Source organism: Talpa occidentalis, unplaced genomic scaffold, assembly GCF_014898055.3.
Source record: "Talpa occidentalis isolate TD23 unplaced genomic scaffold, MPIMG_talOcc4v2.1 talOcc4.11, whole genome shotgun sequence".
Taxonomy (NCBI): domain Eukaryota; kingdom Metazoa; phylum Chordata; class Mammalia; order Eulipotyphla; family Talpidae; genus Talpa; species Talpa occidentalis.
Window position 1 is genome coordinate 30,327,424 of NW_023601104.1, and position 16,556 is coordinate 30,343,979.

Genomic DNA, 16,556 nt, shown 5'->3' on the forward strand with positions numbered 1-16,556 from the left:
CCGCGGGAGCCCGGCGGGCGGGGCTGCTCCGAGCACCGCCAAGCTCCTTGTAAGGACTGCGGGAGCCCCCCGCCCGGCAAGCTCCCTGCGCTCCCCGCCAGGAGGAAGCTGTGGTCGGTCGTGCCCCTCAACGCCAAGCTGGGCTTCAAGGACCTGGGTGCCCACCCGCCTGTCTGGAAGGCTCCAAGTCCCGGACAGGGGGAGGACCAGGACTGGAGAGAGGAAGCCCCGGGTAGGAGGATGGAGAGGAAGGATGGTTCCAGCTTCTTCTCTCAGTCTCTTCCCACCAACAAGAAAATTCACCCGTCCCTTTGTTCTACTGAGCTGACCTGCTTCCTCCTCCAGGAAGTCTGCCTGGTTCAACACAACGCTTTGTCCATTCTCTAGGTCACAGCCAGCTTAGCCTTGGCACTCTACTTTCCCGAATACATTATCTGGCCCTGCTGTGTGGGGATTCTGCAACATTACAGAAACAGCTCCTGGGAAGAGAATGTCACTTTACTAACATTTCATGGCCAGTGTGAGTCCAGATCAAGATACCTAATGCATCTATATTACTTTCTTCCTGATGGGATCCTATGAGTTGCATGTTTTTTGTAGCCTAATGTTTAAATGGGGCATTTTATTTATTCTAAAACCTGGTGCTCCCTCTTGCTTATGATGATTCTGGGATGGTTGGGTGAGCCTGGCAGGGATGAGTTGCATTTGCTATGGGAGCCAGGGTAAATCTGGTCATGCTGGAAACAGGGCAAAGGGCCCATGGGGAATCTGGACACTTAGGAGCTAGTGCCAGCTCTTCTACTGGGTGACCTCTGGCAAGTCACCTCACTTCTTTAGACTGTGGTGTCCCCATCTATAGTACTAAAGGAAGGGGAAGAGGAAAATCAATCCCAAATCCATGAGGCCCAATAGTGATAGAATCAGCCCTGGGCTCCAGGCCCAAGTACTTTCTAGAACCCCAGGGATCTCTTTTGGAACACATCCAGGCTAAAATGGGGAAAGGCATGGGAGTCTCAGAGACGCCTGACTACAACCCTTCTCCAACCCTAACCTCCTCCCACACCTCCTCCGAATCTGCTGACCCACATACATGCAGAAACCAGGGAAACTCAGGAGGGAGCGGGGGCTCACAGGGGTGAGCTGTGCCAGAACTTGATGCTAATAACTTCTCCACCAAGAATGAAAATTATTTTCCAGGACAGGACATGAATACTGACTCAGCCTAATTGTGTTTCTGGGAGATCATAGTAATCCAGCTGTGTTATTAAAACTCTGAGGTGTTGGGAGGAAATTGTTTAGGTTACACCCTCAGGTTAGGATCACTCAAAGGGTTTTCCTTTGAGTTGTGGGAGGAGAGAAAGTAGGAGCCAAGTTCCAGCTATATGCCTGGACTAGCCACAGTCCTGTGAGGACAGACTGGGTCTGGATGGAGTCTGTGGGGGAGAGAACCAGTCTCACTGAAGGGCTGCTGGAGAGAAGGCAAGGACTGGGCCCCTGCAGGCCCAATCAGGTATAAACCTGGGCTCTCTGCTCCTTACCTGTTTGTGTGATGCTGGGGGAGTTACTTTACTGATCTTAACTCTGACTAGCCTGTCGCTGGGAGCTGCAAGAAGGCAGGTTCCAGCTCAGTGTGAAGGTGAGCTCTGACCATCTGAGCTGTCCAAAATTGGAAGGGACTTTCTTTGGAGGAAGTGAAGCCCTCAACATTGAAGACAACCAAGGGGGTAGTGACTTTAAGGTTATAGAAGAGACTCCATGATGGCTTGCAAGATAGGATAAGATGGCCCTTAATTTCCTTCTACTTTAGGATTATTTGGACTTGTTGCCAGCTGCCACTCAGCCCCTCAGCTCACTGCCCAGAGTCTACTCCTCTGAGGGCCCAGGGAGAAAGTGTTGACCTCATAACTGTGACCAATCCCTCCCCCGATCCTCAGTCTCATCTGAACTGCTTGTCCAGCACCCTGAGTGCCCCTTGTGGACTAGAAATGCCTTCAGAACAAGTCACTTACTGTGAGACCCTGTAATTAGTAACTTTGCCCTTCTGGACCTCAGTTCCTCATCTTTAAAACAGGAATAATATTAAGGATTAGATAACATGAAAGAGGCCCACCAGAGCTTGGTCCATAGTCCAAAAAAGCAAATGATAGTTCCCTTCCCCTGGACATGAATAGCACATACTTCTCATCCACCCACCAAGAAGCCACAACTGCTTAGTAACCAGAACTTTGGACACTTCAGGTGAAGAGAAAGGCTTTTCTGTTAAAGTAAGTAGCCCAATTCTCCTTATTACCCCACCTAACCTGTCACCTTCAAGGCTCTTATTCTCAGACACTCAAAATGCAGAGAATGTGGCACCCGGCCAAGTATTAGGCATATAGCAGGTTCTCAGTAGATGTTTCTGGAGGGAACAAGTTGAGCATGCACAGGTGTAGACAGGCAGGACCTGTGAGGCCCCTCAGGAGCCACATCAGGCCAAGCCTTTGGGGCCCCTCAGCAATGTCACTACATTCCCTGGAGCCACAACATGACAACCACTTCTGTGGTTTTTCAGTGATAAATTCAGGTGTCAAAGCTAAAAGGAACTCTAGAAAGCAGATCCATGCTCTGGAGCCCAAAAAGGTTGGGTAGCTTTTGCAAGTGGTGGTACCAGCATCAGAGCCCAGCAGGAATCCTGACTCCTGGCCCAGTGCTCGCCCATCTTCAGGTCCAGGCAACTTTTGTTACTGCTTGTTACTACTCTCTAGGCAGAAACACCACCAGGCATGACAAGACCAGCTCCGCACCCCTACCCCAGGGTAAAGGCTATGTCTTTTCCATCAGACTGGATTCTCTCCTGGAACAGGGGTTGTGTCTCCTCTATTAGACTGGGGGCTGCTACTTAGGTTAGGAGCCAGGAATGCACTTAACAGATACCTTAACTCGTACTCACTGCCAATAGAGATGCGCAAGGCTGGGTGTGTGCTCTATCTAGAAAGACTCTGAGAGTCTGACACAGGGCTCTGTTCCCTGCCCTGTCCCCAACCTCACAGAGCGTGGTGGGTGCAAAGTGGAGAGGGAAGTTGGTGCAGGGTCGGGCAGGGCCTGGGAACTCTGTGGGCTGCCCACAGCCAGTACATTTCCTTGTCCTCTCCAAGTCCCAGAGGGACACTCACTGTCAGAGAGGAGGAAACTCATCGGCTGCAGACAACACCCCACTGGGGCCTTAGAGGCAGGGCCAAAGAGCTGAGCTGAGGATTAGCTTGAGAACCATGACCCCTCATTGGAGATGACCCCTCCCCACTGCCTGGCTGCTGGGGTGGGAGCTGGGTGTGTGCACTAGGCCCTAGTCCACTTGCCAGGGCTGGAGTTAAGAAAAAATGGGCCTGGGTGCAAGCTTCGGCCAAGGGGGCTTCGCTGTCTTTTCCCCCAGGCAGGGATTCCATCTGGTTGTGCTTGTGAGTTACTAAGTGCTTGGAACAAGTCATGTGGAAGGGAACTGAAGCCCCCTGGGGTCAGGCCCTCCCTTCCCAGACCCTGCCCCACAGCTTAAGCCTGGTGGGAGGCAGCTGTTTCCTTCCTGACACTAGGTCCGAGCAGGTGAGGAGAGCAGCTAGGTTTGAGCTAACCAAGGAAAAGCTCCTGCCATCTGCAGGCCTTCTTTCCTCAGGTATGAAATGAGAACAGTCCCCCTCTCCCAAAGGCCCCCGGCAAGGAGAGATCATAAATGGGCACAGCAGAGTCCATTTTCCTCCAAGAGAGGGACCATCATGCCTGCTGTCCAGATGTTGAAGGTCCCTTCAGCCAATGTCTGATCTCAGAGAAACAAAGAAGCTGGCAGAGGGCCTGGGATAGTATTTATGGGGTCTCCTGCCTACTCCCTCCATCTCCTCCTCCTCTTCCTGTCTAGTCCCTGGGGCAGAGTATCCAGGATATTTCTAGCTGCCTCCTCCAGGCATCTGGCTTCCCAGGCCTCACAGTGGTCCCCACATCCCAGTCCTGATGTGATGGAATGAACTGGGTGGGAGTTCCCTGGCAGGGAAGGCACATTTGTGAATGCAGATTTATATGTGACAGTGTGTGCATGAGTGTGTCCTAGGGTGGAGGAAACTCACCCTCTAACTCTGGCTTTGCCATTGTGAGTCCATTCACCCTCCTGAAGAAAGGCAGCGATTGATTATCTCCCGAACTGATACACACGCTGGGCCTCTCCACCTGCAGAATGAGGTAGCAAGAGAAGAAAATCACTCTGCTCCCTTCCACCTGATATTCTGGGGCCCAAGTCTTATCTATTCACCTAGGAAATTTCTATGAGTAGGGAAAAGTGCTCTGGGATGGGCAGCAAAAAGCCTGGGCCTGTCTGCTCCAACCTACCTGACCCCCTGGAAATTCCCATTCCCACTGTAAATGGGAAGGGGTTATACCACAAGAACCCCAGGTTCCTACTGGGACCTCCTGGTACCAGGTGACTGTCCAGCATTTGAAGCATAGAGAGGCAGCAGAATGCAGTAGTTAGGGACACAGGCTCTAGGATCAGATTGGTTGCATGACTCTCCTAGCTCTGCTACTCTATGGCGATGTGACCTTGGGCATGTGATTAAACATCTTGGTGACCTGGTCTCTTTATCTGTGAAAGGGTGGCATTAATAATATCTAACATACTGTTACTATAAGCAATAAAGGGATAATATCTATTAAATGAAGGGCAACAACAGTATCTACTCACAAGATTGTTGGATTATCGGAATTAAAGTGCTTATAAAGGTGCCTGACATTGTGATATTCAAGTATTAACCTGTATCATTTCAAAAAGCCTTTCTCTTCCCAGTCTACACGATGCCCTCAGCAGCCCCACTTTTCTTTTCCAAAGGTCTGGATCTACACAGCAATGAAGGGTCCTGGCAATTGGGAAACAGATATCAGCATTCCATCCCATCCCAAGTCAGAAAGCACTTGGACATTCAGAGTTTACTGGATGCTCACCTGCTGCCCTCCCATATTTATAGGGAAAGAAGATATTGGTTTAGCTGTGTCAGGGGCAGACACCCAGGCCAATTTAGAGCCCAGATGTGGGCTCTGGCCCATTCTATTTGCTCCATCTCTGCCCCTCCCTCCAATGGCCAAGTAATTAGTGCCTGCTCCCTGCCCCTACGGGTCTATGGATGCAGTGGGTTAGACATTAATCCTGCCCCTTCCCAGCTGAATGATCTTGGATACGTCGTGTAAAGCTTCATTTCGAACACTACAACTAGTTTCCCAATACCATAACATAGGTGCTATTATGGGCCCCAATTTGAGAGAACAGAGGGCCAGATTTAAGGTACTTAGAAGGGTATACATTTGGCTCAGCGCAGGTATTATATGGGCTCACTTTGTAAGCTGCCCTCACAGTAGCTGATCACCAGTAAGTGATCAGTATATGGTCACTATTATCATTACATCTCATTCGGAAGCGAGTGACCCAGCAGGTCTCCCAATGCCCTCTGGTCCAGTGGCCATCCAGCTTGTCGGCCACCACATCACATGAGCCGTACTATCTTTAGAAAGGAAGATATTTATAGCCTCGGGGGAAGATTTATCCCCCCTCCCTACTCCGGGGGAGCCCCACAGTCGGTGGCTGCTGAATCGAGAGCCCCCAGAGGCAGCCTCTACCTCTCTGGCTGGCCATGCCTCAGGGTCCCGAGGTCCCGGTGCAGGTGTGGGTGGACAGCCAGCTCTTCCAGGCTGACCAGGCCCTTCTGGTGGAACACTGCGACTTCTTCCGCGGCCTCTTCCGCTCGGGCATGCGAGAGACGCGGGCGGCCGAGGTGCGCCTGGGCGCTCTGAGCGCCGGCGGGTTCCGCACCACGCTGCAGGTGCTCCGGGGCGAGCGACCGGCGCTGACAGCCGCCGACGAGCTGCTGCAGGCCGTGGAGTGCGCCGCCTTCCTGCAGGCGCCGGCGCTGGCGCGCTTCCTGCAGCACAGCCTCACGTCGGACAACTGCGCGCTGCTGTGCGATGCGGCCGCCGCCTTCGGCCTGCAAGACGTGTTCCACAGCGCGGCGCTCTTCATCCGCGACGGCGCGTGCGAGCTGGCGGCCGAGCTGGCGCTGCCCGAGGCCCGCGCCTATGTGGCGGCGCTGAGGCCCAGCAGCTACGTGGCCCTGAGCACGCACACGCCCGCGCCCGGCTTCCTGGAGGACGCGTCGCGCACCATGTGCTACCTGGACGAGGAGGCGGACACCTGGCGCACGCTGGCCACGCTGCCCCTGGAGGCCAGCACGCTGCTGGCGGGTGTGGCCACGCTGGGCAACAAGCTCTACATCGTGGGCGGCGTGCGGGGTGCCAGCAAGGAGGTGGTGGAGCTGGGCTTCTGCTACGACCCCGACGGCGGCACGTGGTGCCAGTTCCCCAGCCCGCACCAACCGCGATACGACACGACCCTGGTGGGCTTCGAAGGCCGCCTCTACGCCATCGGCGGCGAGTTCCAGAGGACCCCGATGAGCTCCGTGGAGTGCTACGACCCAGCCGCTGGCCGCTGGAGCTTCGTGTCCGACCTGCCTCAGCCCGCCGCCGGCGCGCCCTGCGCGCAGGCGTGTGGCCGCCTCTTCGTGTGTCTGTGGCGACCGGCCGACACCACGGCTGTGGTGGAGTACATGGTGGGGGCCGACACGTGGCTGCAGGTGGCCGAACTGCGGCGTCCGCAGAGCTACGGGCACTGCATGGTGGCCCACCGCGACAGCCTCTATGTGGTGCGCAACGGACCTTCCGATGACTTCCTGCATTGCGCCATCGACTGCCTCAACCTGGCCACGGGCCAGTGGACGGCGCTTCCCGGCCAGTTTGTCAATAGCAAGGGCGCGCTCTTCACCGCGGTGGTGCGGGGGGACACCGTCTATACCGTCAACCGCATGTTCACGTTGCTCTATGCCATCGAGGCTGGCACTTGGCGACTGCTCAGGGAGAAGGCCGGCTTCCCACGGCCAGGTTCCTTGCAGACCTTTCTCCTGAGGCTACCGCCGGGCCCCCCGGGGCCTGTGGCCTCCTCTACTCCAGAGCTGTGAACCCAGGGGATGGCCCAAGTCATTCCTAAGCCATGGCTGAGTCTGAGAGCCTGGCCTAAGGAGATCCTGGGCACTGTCTCCCTGGTTAAGACATTGGGGTCTTGTGCCTTCTGATGACGAACATGTCCAAGGAACGCAAGGATCAGCGAGGACACTGAGATATTAACCTTCAAGTTACTTTTGCCCTGCTGAGAGCTGACAACTGGTGGGTGACAAGGAGATGGCTGGAGGGAGGGATTATGGAATTAAGTGATGTAAACTGCCAATCAATAGGCAAGAATTGGGTACTTACAATGTGCCCTGAGCAGTGCTAGGCCTGATATGACTAGTTGCCAGATGGAGATCCACAAAGCTGAGAGTATAGCCCAGAAAGACTCAAACTTTACTATTACAGGACAACAAAAGGTTTATACACACTTGTCTTGATCACAAAGGTAGGGCCATGCCAAAAAAAAAAAAAAAAAAAAAAAACCAAAACATGAAACACTAAACTAAACCAGATTTTACAGTATAATAAAATACAGACGTCACATCAGGATAATAGGAAGAGGAAAGAGACCTCATTCCAGGAGTATATATATATGCTCTATGAAGAAGGCAGGCAGGATAATAAGCTGCTGAAAGTGGAGGTACAGAGTGTAGAGGGAATGAAAGCTCAGAAGGAGATGGTGAGGCTGGAGCAAAGGAAGAAGTCTGTAAGTCTAGCCTTAAAGGTGGAGCAGATGTCGCTGGACGTGTTTGGGGAGGAGTCTAGGCTGGTGGAGACAACAGGAGTGACACTATAAGAGAGAAAGGGCTCCCCACATCCCTAATGGGATGTGGGGATCCTCATCCCAGAACCCAGTTGTAAATTCCTTTCCCACTTCCTTTTTGCATCACCTCGGAGGCAGTACACTATTAACTTTTGTGACTTCAGGTCACTCTAGGTACAAGCCTGATCGTGGCCAGGTCTGACTGCTTCAGTGCAGATGAGACATCTTCCAAGTTGTCAAGTCTCATTCTCTCCCCCACATTCTACAGATTGATTCTTTCCCCCCGAGCCTCTGCTCTTTGGGCTTTGAATACCTTTTCTCTTTCTCTTTTGGGGCTATACCTCCTTCCTCTGCAGGATTGGCTGCCCCTGACCATGACTGTCTGCATTGCTCACTGGGCTCTGGGTGCCAGTGCACTCCGTGTGCATGTGCAGCCTGGCATGTATGCAGATAGCATGGGTGGAGATGCTGTTGTGCCATCCACTGAGCTGGGGCACTTTCCTGCCTGCATAATAAAATGATGAGGTCCTGAAAGAACCCAGGGTGCAAGGGCCACTAGCAAGGACCTGGTGCTCCTCTAGAATACCCCCAACCCTGGCTTCTGGTCACATGCCCTCTCCATTCCTCCAGCCTCTCCATGCCCCTTGGCAGACTTCTCAGGAGTAGTCCTGAGTAGTTTCCATCCTCCAGGACCTGAGGCCCAGGGGCAATCCTAGCCTCATGGGAAATGGACAGTGTAGCATCAGCATGGCACATCAGGGCTTTCCTAAGGGCCTTTCCCCCTGACCCTATGTCCTCAGCCCTGGAGAATGCAGGCTTCAGAAGCCCAGGACCTAGTCTGGAACAGCCTAATCTGATGAATGACAACAATATACCATGACTTTGTTTCTTGCAATGATGTGCAAAGCAGTTGCTTGTCTTTCTTCTTACTCTTGAGAACTGGGGACCTTCTCTGTGTGGCCAAAGATATAGGTGAGGCTCAGAGGCCCAGACAGAACCAAAGCATGGCAGAGCCCCTTACTTTTGGCTCTTGTCAAAGTGTAATTATGGTCATGTGTCAAAGATTTAACTCATTAATTAAGGACCCAGAAGAAAGCTGATTCAAAGGAACATTTAAAAGTCAGAGATTTGTATAGTTAACTGGAAAAGACGTGCTGAAATACATTTGTTAAGTTAGAGATGAAACTGGTTAATAATGTTTTAAAGGGCAATAAAACTATGGCTTTTACAATTTTCTACTGGACTAAAATCTTTTGCATTTTCATGCATATGTGCCTGTACATGCAGCTGCAAGTTAGCATGTAACTTCACAAAGTCAGGACTCTAATCAACAGTAAATTGTAAAACAAAGGTACATTCCCTAGAGAATGAAATAACTGAGTTGTTCAACCCTGCTCCAGAATGACACTGACAGGACACGCAGTCCTCCTTTAGCCTACTTCTTTTTCTTTTTCTTTTTTTTAGATTTATTTATTTATGAATGCAAGAGCCTGAGTGCAGGCCAGAGATGCAGGGGGAGGGTGAAAGGATTCACCAGAGGCAAAGTGGGGAGCAGAACAGGCAGATCCACTGAAATACACTACTGAGGGGAGCAGCAGGCAAGACAGGAGAGGTCTGCTGTGCCATGTGGGTAGCTCCCTGGCTGACTGGGGATCGAACTTCTGCTGCAGTAGCTGCATATAGCTTCACAGTGCTGTGCTTACAGGGAGCACAACTCCTTGTGCCACAAGGGAGGCCCTGGATAATTTTTCTTAACAGTAGAGTCCTCCCCTTGCTCACTCCTTCTGCCCAATGATGAACATCTTGATGCTTGCAACCTTGACATCTGAGATCCATGAGCACCAGGTCTGTGAGGTCAGGGGCTTTCAGCCTAGAGAGTTTTGTGTCTGGACTTGTTTGCAGCTGGCTGCATGGCTCAGCTCACCAGGCCACTGCCTGCCAGGGTTTGGTTGTTCCTTGATTCAGAGTGACTCTTTCTGAGATGTCTTTTGTGCATTACAAGAGTGTTCTCAGAGAGCTTTCCAGTGTACTCATTTAAGTTTTGCAAGAATTTTAAGTTGTAGACAGTTCTACAACATCCTCCCCTCTGAAAAAAAAAAAAAGTGATGTAATTGGAAGAGGCACAAGTAGGAAGTAGCAGAGCCTGACTTTGGACCCATGACCACAGGCTTGTTTTCGTGCTGCCTCCCGCTAGGCTGACATTCTGAGATGGTTGTTTTGCCTGTCTCCTTAACACTCCCTCCCTATTACCCATATCTCTGTATGTCCTCTCCTTGGTGTTCATCCATTTTCCTGGGCCTAGCCCTGTCTCCTCCTACTTCTGTAGGAAAATGAACTGTCCTCAGGTTCTCTTGCTTAGGATCTTGCTGGAAGACGAACGACCTACTCCTCCCCATCCCAGATACAAACTGGTTAAGGCCCTGATGGGGAGGATGGGCAGTTGCACTTTCATATCTCCTCCCTCCCTTCCAGGAAAAGTGGGAGAGGTTTTCATAACCCAGCCTACTTTCTGGCCTCACAAAAAAAGACTCTAGTGTTCCTCCCTTAACCTTCCACCCAGCAAGGATGGTTGCCATGCCTGGGTTACAGGTGAGAAAACCAACAAAAAGTCATGTCACCAGTCAAGTGGAAGAGGACCCAGGACTCCAGGTTCTTAGCCTCTCATTCCTCAGCACCTAAACTTGGCCACTACTTCAAGTGATTTGGGGGCACAGACTAAGTACAAGTGGGCAAATTATGGAGGTACAGGTGGGCAAATTATGGAGATACCTAGGGGTTACTAAGCCTCTAGACCTGTTTGAAATTTCTCTGACCTAGCCCAGCGACCCACTCTGAGAAAACAGTCCTTTCAGAGATACACACACACACACACACACACACCATACACACTAACACAAGTTGCATTTTCCTGAACCTCCCTGACTGCCCTGCAGCCCAGCTCACTAGAGCTCATGCTAATCTTCCACAAACTTTCTCCTTGACCCTGGCCCTGAATGCCTTGCATTCCAAGATTTCCTCTTCTGCTTTCCTTATATATAACACTACCTGGCAGAGGCAGAAGAAGCTGGGCCTTCCCACACTCCACCCAGGGCCTGCTTCCCTGCTCACCTCCCTTCAGTCTCTTTTCGTGGTGGCCAGAGCCTTCTTGATGAAATGCCATCTCCTCCTACACTTCATCTCTTACCACCCCTACCTCCTGCCCACTGCCACCCACTACCTCTTGCTATTCTTTAAAGATATCAGGCACACTCCCACCTCAGGGCCTTTGTACCTGTGTCCCTCTGTCAAGCACACCTTCCTCTGTCACCTAGTTCACTTCCCACCTCCGATAGGCCTTTGTCCAGATATTACTTTCCTCTGAGGCTTTTTCTCACCACCCTGCTTGAGATCAACTTTCCCCTTCTTTGCACCCTCCGCTCCCTTGTTCTGTTTTATTTTCCTCTATAACATTTGGCATCACCTACCATGCTATATTTTTATTTCTTTAGTGTCTGTTTCCTCCTATAAAACCTGAATTCCTTGAGAGCGGAGATTTTTGTCTGTTTTGTTTACTGTGGTATCTCCAGGACATAGAACAGTAACTTGAACATAGCAGGGGCTTAATAAATGTCAAGCAAATGAATGAATGTCAAGTGAATGAATGAATGGTGCTCAGTGGCTACCACAGAATGAATGAATTGATCAAGGAGAAAGCCCATCAAGAGAGGCTTTTGGAATTCAGGAGACAGGGGTGTCATTTCTGGCAGGGGTCTGGTGGCAGGAGAGACTCTCGTGAGGAGGTGATGACCCCGTGGGTCCACAGCACCCTCCGGAAGAGTGAGATTTGAGAACAGCAGCAGCTCAGAGGTCAGTCCTCTGCCTCCAGTGGAGGGGAGGAAACAGAGGTTGGAAATGCTAATCATCCTGTGAAGAATTGCTCCTCTTGGCAGTGGAATACACACAGGGCCGCTCTGTTTATTTTCCTTTGGCCCCAAGCATCTGGGCCTCTTTTTCATCCTAATTGCTTTGCTTAGAGTTGCTGAGTTGCTGTCACTTCCCAGGAAGGGCAGCAAATGAACTGTGCTGGTGGGAGACACAGCTGTCAGCCGACAGGCCTCCTCTGAGCACGTCGGGCATGGGTGAGGGAGACAGGACCCATGGAGGGGGTCTCGGGGGACTCATCCCACCAGTGTCTTCAGCAATCCTCAAGATTGTGCCCCAGCTGGAGATGGGAAACAAAAAGAGGGAGCTCCTTTCTCTGGCAACTCAACAACTTAAAAACGGTAAAGAGGGCCTTTTGTCCGGGAGTTGGGTGTTAGCCCCTTACCTAACTGCTCTCTTTTTATAGGAGAAAAAGAAAGTGAAGGGGGGCAGCAAGAAACTAGCCTAGAGACACACAGCAATGCAATGGCCCATCCTGAGCTAAAACTCATATCTCTGGAACCTTCTTTCCATCACACCATGCTGTTAGATCTCTTGTGCAAGCCACCTGTGAGGGAGGTTCCCCAGATGACCCATCAAGCCTGCTCTGTCTGATTCCATACCTTCATCCTTCGTTTTTCCAATAAGGAGCTGATCTTGAATGGTGGTGTTTGGGTACCTGGGCCCTTCGACCGACACACACACACACACACACACACACACACACACACACTTTTGATAACTCTAAGGGTAGCCTCATACCATGGGCCCAATATGCATCTCTTTCCTGGTGACATAGTTTCATGCTAATAGGGGCCTTCCAGAGATGAGCTCACCCCACAGTTTGGCCTGGCAGAGGGCTTCCAAGCTCTTAGAGAGGAAGACAGCACTGGTTTGGGGTGGAAACAAAAGCTTGAGGCTCTTACAGACCCTACTCTATAGATGGCCAACAACCAGCTGGTTTTCAGTCAAACCCCAGCTCTGACAGGGACTGTCCTTAACCTTCCTGAAATTCTGGTGTCTCAACTCTGAGCAGAGGATAATTCCTGCCCCAGGGAGTTGTTCTGAGAGTGAAATGAGAAACAACAAGTCGTTATTTGTTATCCCCCCATCCATAGTCCTTTCTCCTCTCCTCCTCTGTCCCCTCACCCCCATATGGAGACCCTTTCTGTGAGTTGGGCTGAGTTCAATGAGCTGAATGTGCTCCTGCAGTCTGTGAACTCTCACTCTGAGGAGGCACGGCAGCACGGGGACTCATTGGCTTTGGCATCAGGGACTCAGTTCATATTCCAGCTCCGCCACCCATCAGCTGTGCCATCTTGGGAGAGCATTTTCTTTCCAGAATGTTGAGGAAGCGATACTGATGTGCACAGAGTCACCATGAAGGTACAGGAAGCGCCTGTAGCTCGCCCAGTAGGCAGGGAGGTTGGAGCCTGAATGTGGAGAGCCTTGAATGCCAGGCTGAGGAATGGGTTTTATTCTATAGCAAGTGGGGAGCCACAGTGGGTGTGTGAGGTGGTGAGTATGGAAGATGGCTACCTTGCTTGCTGAATTCCAGTGCCAAGCCCCTCAGTCTACCCTATGCTTAACCCCAGATGCATTCCCCCTTCTGCTCCATGTCCGGGAAGGCTGCTCTTGGGGTTATATCGCAGGGCTCCCTTGACTCTGGCTCAGATGGGGAGGGGTGGGTGGGAGGGCAGTAGACTTCGTTCTGGGATCCTCCCTGCAAGGCTAACTCGTGCTGATCCTTTTTCCTCCACTGACCAGTCACAGCCCCTGCCGGCTGGCCCTCTCAGACTGGTGGTGGTGGCTGCACCTCCCCTCCCCTCCAGACCTAGACACAGTGAAAGCCCCACTGTCACCAGCCTCCACTAGCCCTCTAGTGGCTTTGCAGCCTTTGAAAGTAATCTGGTTTCTTGGGCCTCGCCAGTGGCTCAGCGGTTGAGCGCTGGGTTGCAAAGCTGCCCACAGCCTCTGCAGTGCCGGTTCGATCCCCAGCCTCCGGCGAGGGCCCCACATGGTGTGACAGACTTCTCCTGCTGCCTGCTGCTCCCCTCAGCAGTGTACTTCATCAGTCTGCCTGTTCTCCTCCCCGCTCTGGCTCTGGTGAATTCTCTCACCCTCCCGCACTTCTGACTGTACCCAGTGCTTGTATAAATAAATAAATAAATCTTAAAAAAAAAAAAAGTAACCTGGTTCCTGAACTCTCCTCTGATGACCCAGTTTGAATCTCTTTCCAAGACTGTCAGATACATGCCCTATCTCCTATGGTCCTTGGCTTTTCGGGCATCTGTCACTGAATGGCTAGTTTGGGGCACAGAAAGAATTGTCCACGTTGGTCCCTTGACATGATGACACAGTGATGGGAACACAGGAAGGTCTTACTAGAAGGGGTAGTGCCTCAGTGACCGGAAACCAGGCCCTGCCTCCCAAACCACTTCATTTGAGGGGAAAGAAATGACCTTTAGAAAGTCTCTGAGGAGAGGCTGGGAATGGAAACAAACAGATGCGTATCTCTAGGGAGCACAGTTTCCGCTGCCCCATCCCAAGGGAGGGACCAGGCTGGCCTACAGCCCTGCCTCCAGGTTGGACCCTCACCAGGTGTAAGCAGGGGTCCTGCATGGCACGTAGGAGGAGTCCTGGAGACCCTCACTCCGGACCTTGCCCCCACTTGCTAGGTGACATTGAGCTAACTACACTACCTTTCTGAACCCACTTTGCATTTGTCATTGAAGAGTATAGCCCCTGCCTGGCACACTCTCTTGCTGACGGGGGGGGTTGGATGGGGGGTGTAGGGGAGGGGAACTGGACTCTGGTGAGGGAATATGTGTGCTGGCCCATGGTGAGGGGAACCAGGCTGCTGCAGCTTCAAACTCAAACTTTCTGGATTCTAATGCAGCTTGACCACTTTCTGACTGTGTGACTGTGAGCAGCTGTTTACCTCTCTGAACCCCAAGTGATGTCTGTCACTGAGGACAGCAGTGCCTAAATTTGAAGGACTGAGTGAAGTAGTACACAGAGGGACCTTGGACAGTGCTGGGCCCAGGAGTGTCACCAGCCCCGAAAGTTCTCTGCCCTCCAGTTATCTGGGCAGTAGCTGTGTAGTCAGACTTCAGATGGAGAATTAATGACCACCTGGTGTGGTTGGGACCCCCAAAGGGGCATTTTGGCCTTGAAGACAGCTGCCATTCCTCCTCATGAGGGCATGTCTCCAGAATATAACCCTTTGACACCCCCCCACCCCCGTCTAAGGAACATGGACAGGCATGGTTTGGTGGAAGGAAAAGGATGGGCGTCCTCTTCAATGCATGCTGAGAAGTGTCATCCAATGATCCTTGGGCCCCTGGGTTCAACATGCTTCTCTTAGCCTCAGCCTCCTACCTTGAGATCCTCAAACAGCTCTGGACTGCTGCTAGGCCATCTCCTTGGCCACTGCCATGTGGTCTAGGGCTGCAGTAAACAGAGCAAAGCTCCTTGTTGCAGATTCAGGGGTGGTGGCTTCTTGACCAGTAGTGCTCACCCCTCTCCTCAGTACTCAACCTGGTACCCCCAGAGAGACTGTGGTCACTTCTTCTGGTCTGTCAGGGTAAGTTTCCTGTGCTTAGCTCAGCTCAAAAGCTGTGCTGCCTTCAAAAAGGAGCACATCTCAGGGATCATGAGCTAACTGGGGCCTCTCCCGTCCATGGTCACCAGGGGGCCTTGTGCAGATTACCACCAAGACCCTCTCAGCAGCTCCCAGGATCTCTTATCCTCTCTAGCCCCAGCCCTGTGGTCCCTCTAGGCTCTGAGGAGCTGGGCGCTAAGGAATATGCATGGCTGCCCTTATCACCTCACTCACTGATAGTGTCACTCCAAGTACCCACAACTTCCCTAATACTTTCTGGTGAGTCTTTCACCCAGAAGTCATGGAACCTTTTTTGGAAGAAGTTACCTTAAGCATGAACCCCTCCTCAGAGGATCCCTTTCATGGCTTCCCTCCCTCATTCCTCCCTCCCTCCCTTTCTCTTCACTCAGCAAACACCCTCTCTAACCACAAGCTGTGCCATGCACAGGGACAGAGACAAGTCAGATTCAACCCCTGCCCTCAGAACAGCACAGTGGCTGTGAGGAGGCATTCCCTTGGCAGTTATAGGACCAGAAGGTGAATTCCCTGGTGTGATACCTCCTCAGTGAGAACCCCAACTTCCAAGGCCTATTCTTTCCCTCCTCCTGCTCTATAGTGTGAGACCTTTCTCTAGAATCTTGGGGGGATAGGACACACACTGTGTCCCCTTTGGCTGCTGCCTTTTCACGTGATCTCATTGCATCCATCAGGTGCTTTAGTCGTTAGCATGAGAAACCTCCTTTGGCTAAGGAGAACAGGATTGTTTTAAAAGGGCTTTGCAGAGCTCCAGGCCCCTGGAAGGGCCAAAGCACCTCATTGCAAAAGGGTGGGAGCCGAGCATCTGCGAGGGTGTTTCCAGTCCCTCTAAGGCCACAGCCAGAATGAGTATGTTCAAGAGTCCAAGGTTACATGCTGGGGTCAGCCTGGCCCTGTGTGGGTGACATGTGGGGAGGACAGGACATTTGGACAGCACCTAAGGTGGCTCACAGAAGGGGGTTAGGTAATTCCCTCAGGGAACCTGGGTGTCACATAAGACTAAGGTGGAATGGCCCTTAGGTGGGTGGCCAGAAACAGCAGTAACCCCTATGGTCTCCTTTCCGTCACCCCGTTGGCTTCCTGGTGTTGCTTCCTTTGCTCCCTGGTACAGGGTCAAGTCCAAACTCCATAAGGCCCAGAGACACCTTCCAGGCACACCGAGGAGCTCACCATTCCCCTGCCCACCCCAGGTTGTCTCCCGCCTGAAAGGTCCTTCCTCTACTTCTTGCCTGCAGCTCTTCTTCA

General features: G+C 52.1%; 1 protein-coding gene across 1 annotated transcript; it reads left to right on the forward strand.

Moving 5' to 3' along the window:
• The first annotated feature begins 14 nt into the window (after positions 1-14).
• KBTBD13 (kelch repeat and BTB domain containing 13) lies at positions 15-8,986 on the forward strand. Its single transcript, XM_054688097.1, has one exon. The coding sequence runs from the start codon at positions 5,643-5,645 to the stop codon at positions 7,017-7,019; it is 1,377 nt and encodes a 458-aa protein (XP_054544072.1). The 5' UTR covers positions 15-5,642; the 3' UTR covers positions 7,020-8,986.
• The last annotated feature ends 7,570 nt before the right edge of the window (positions 8,987-16,556 follow it).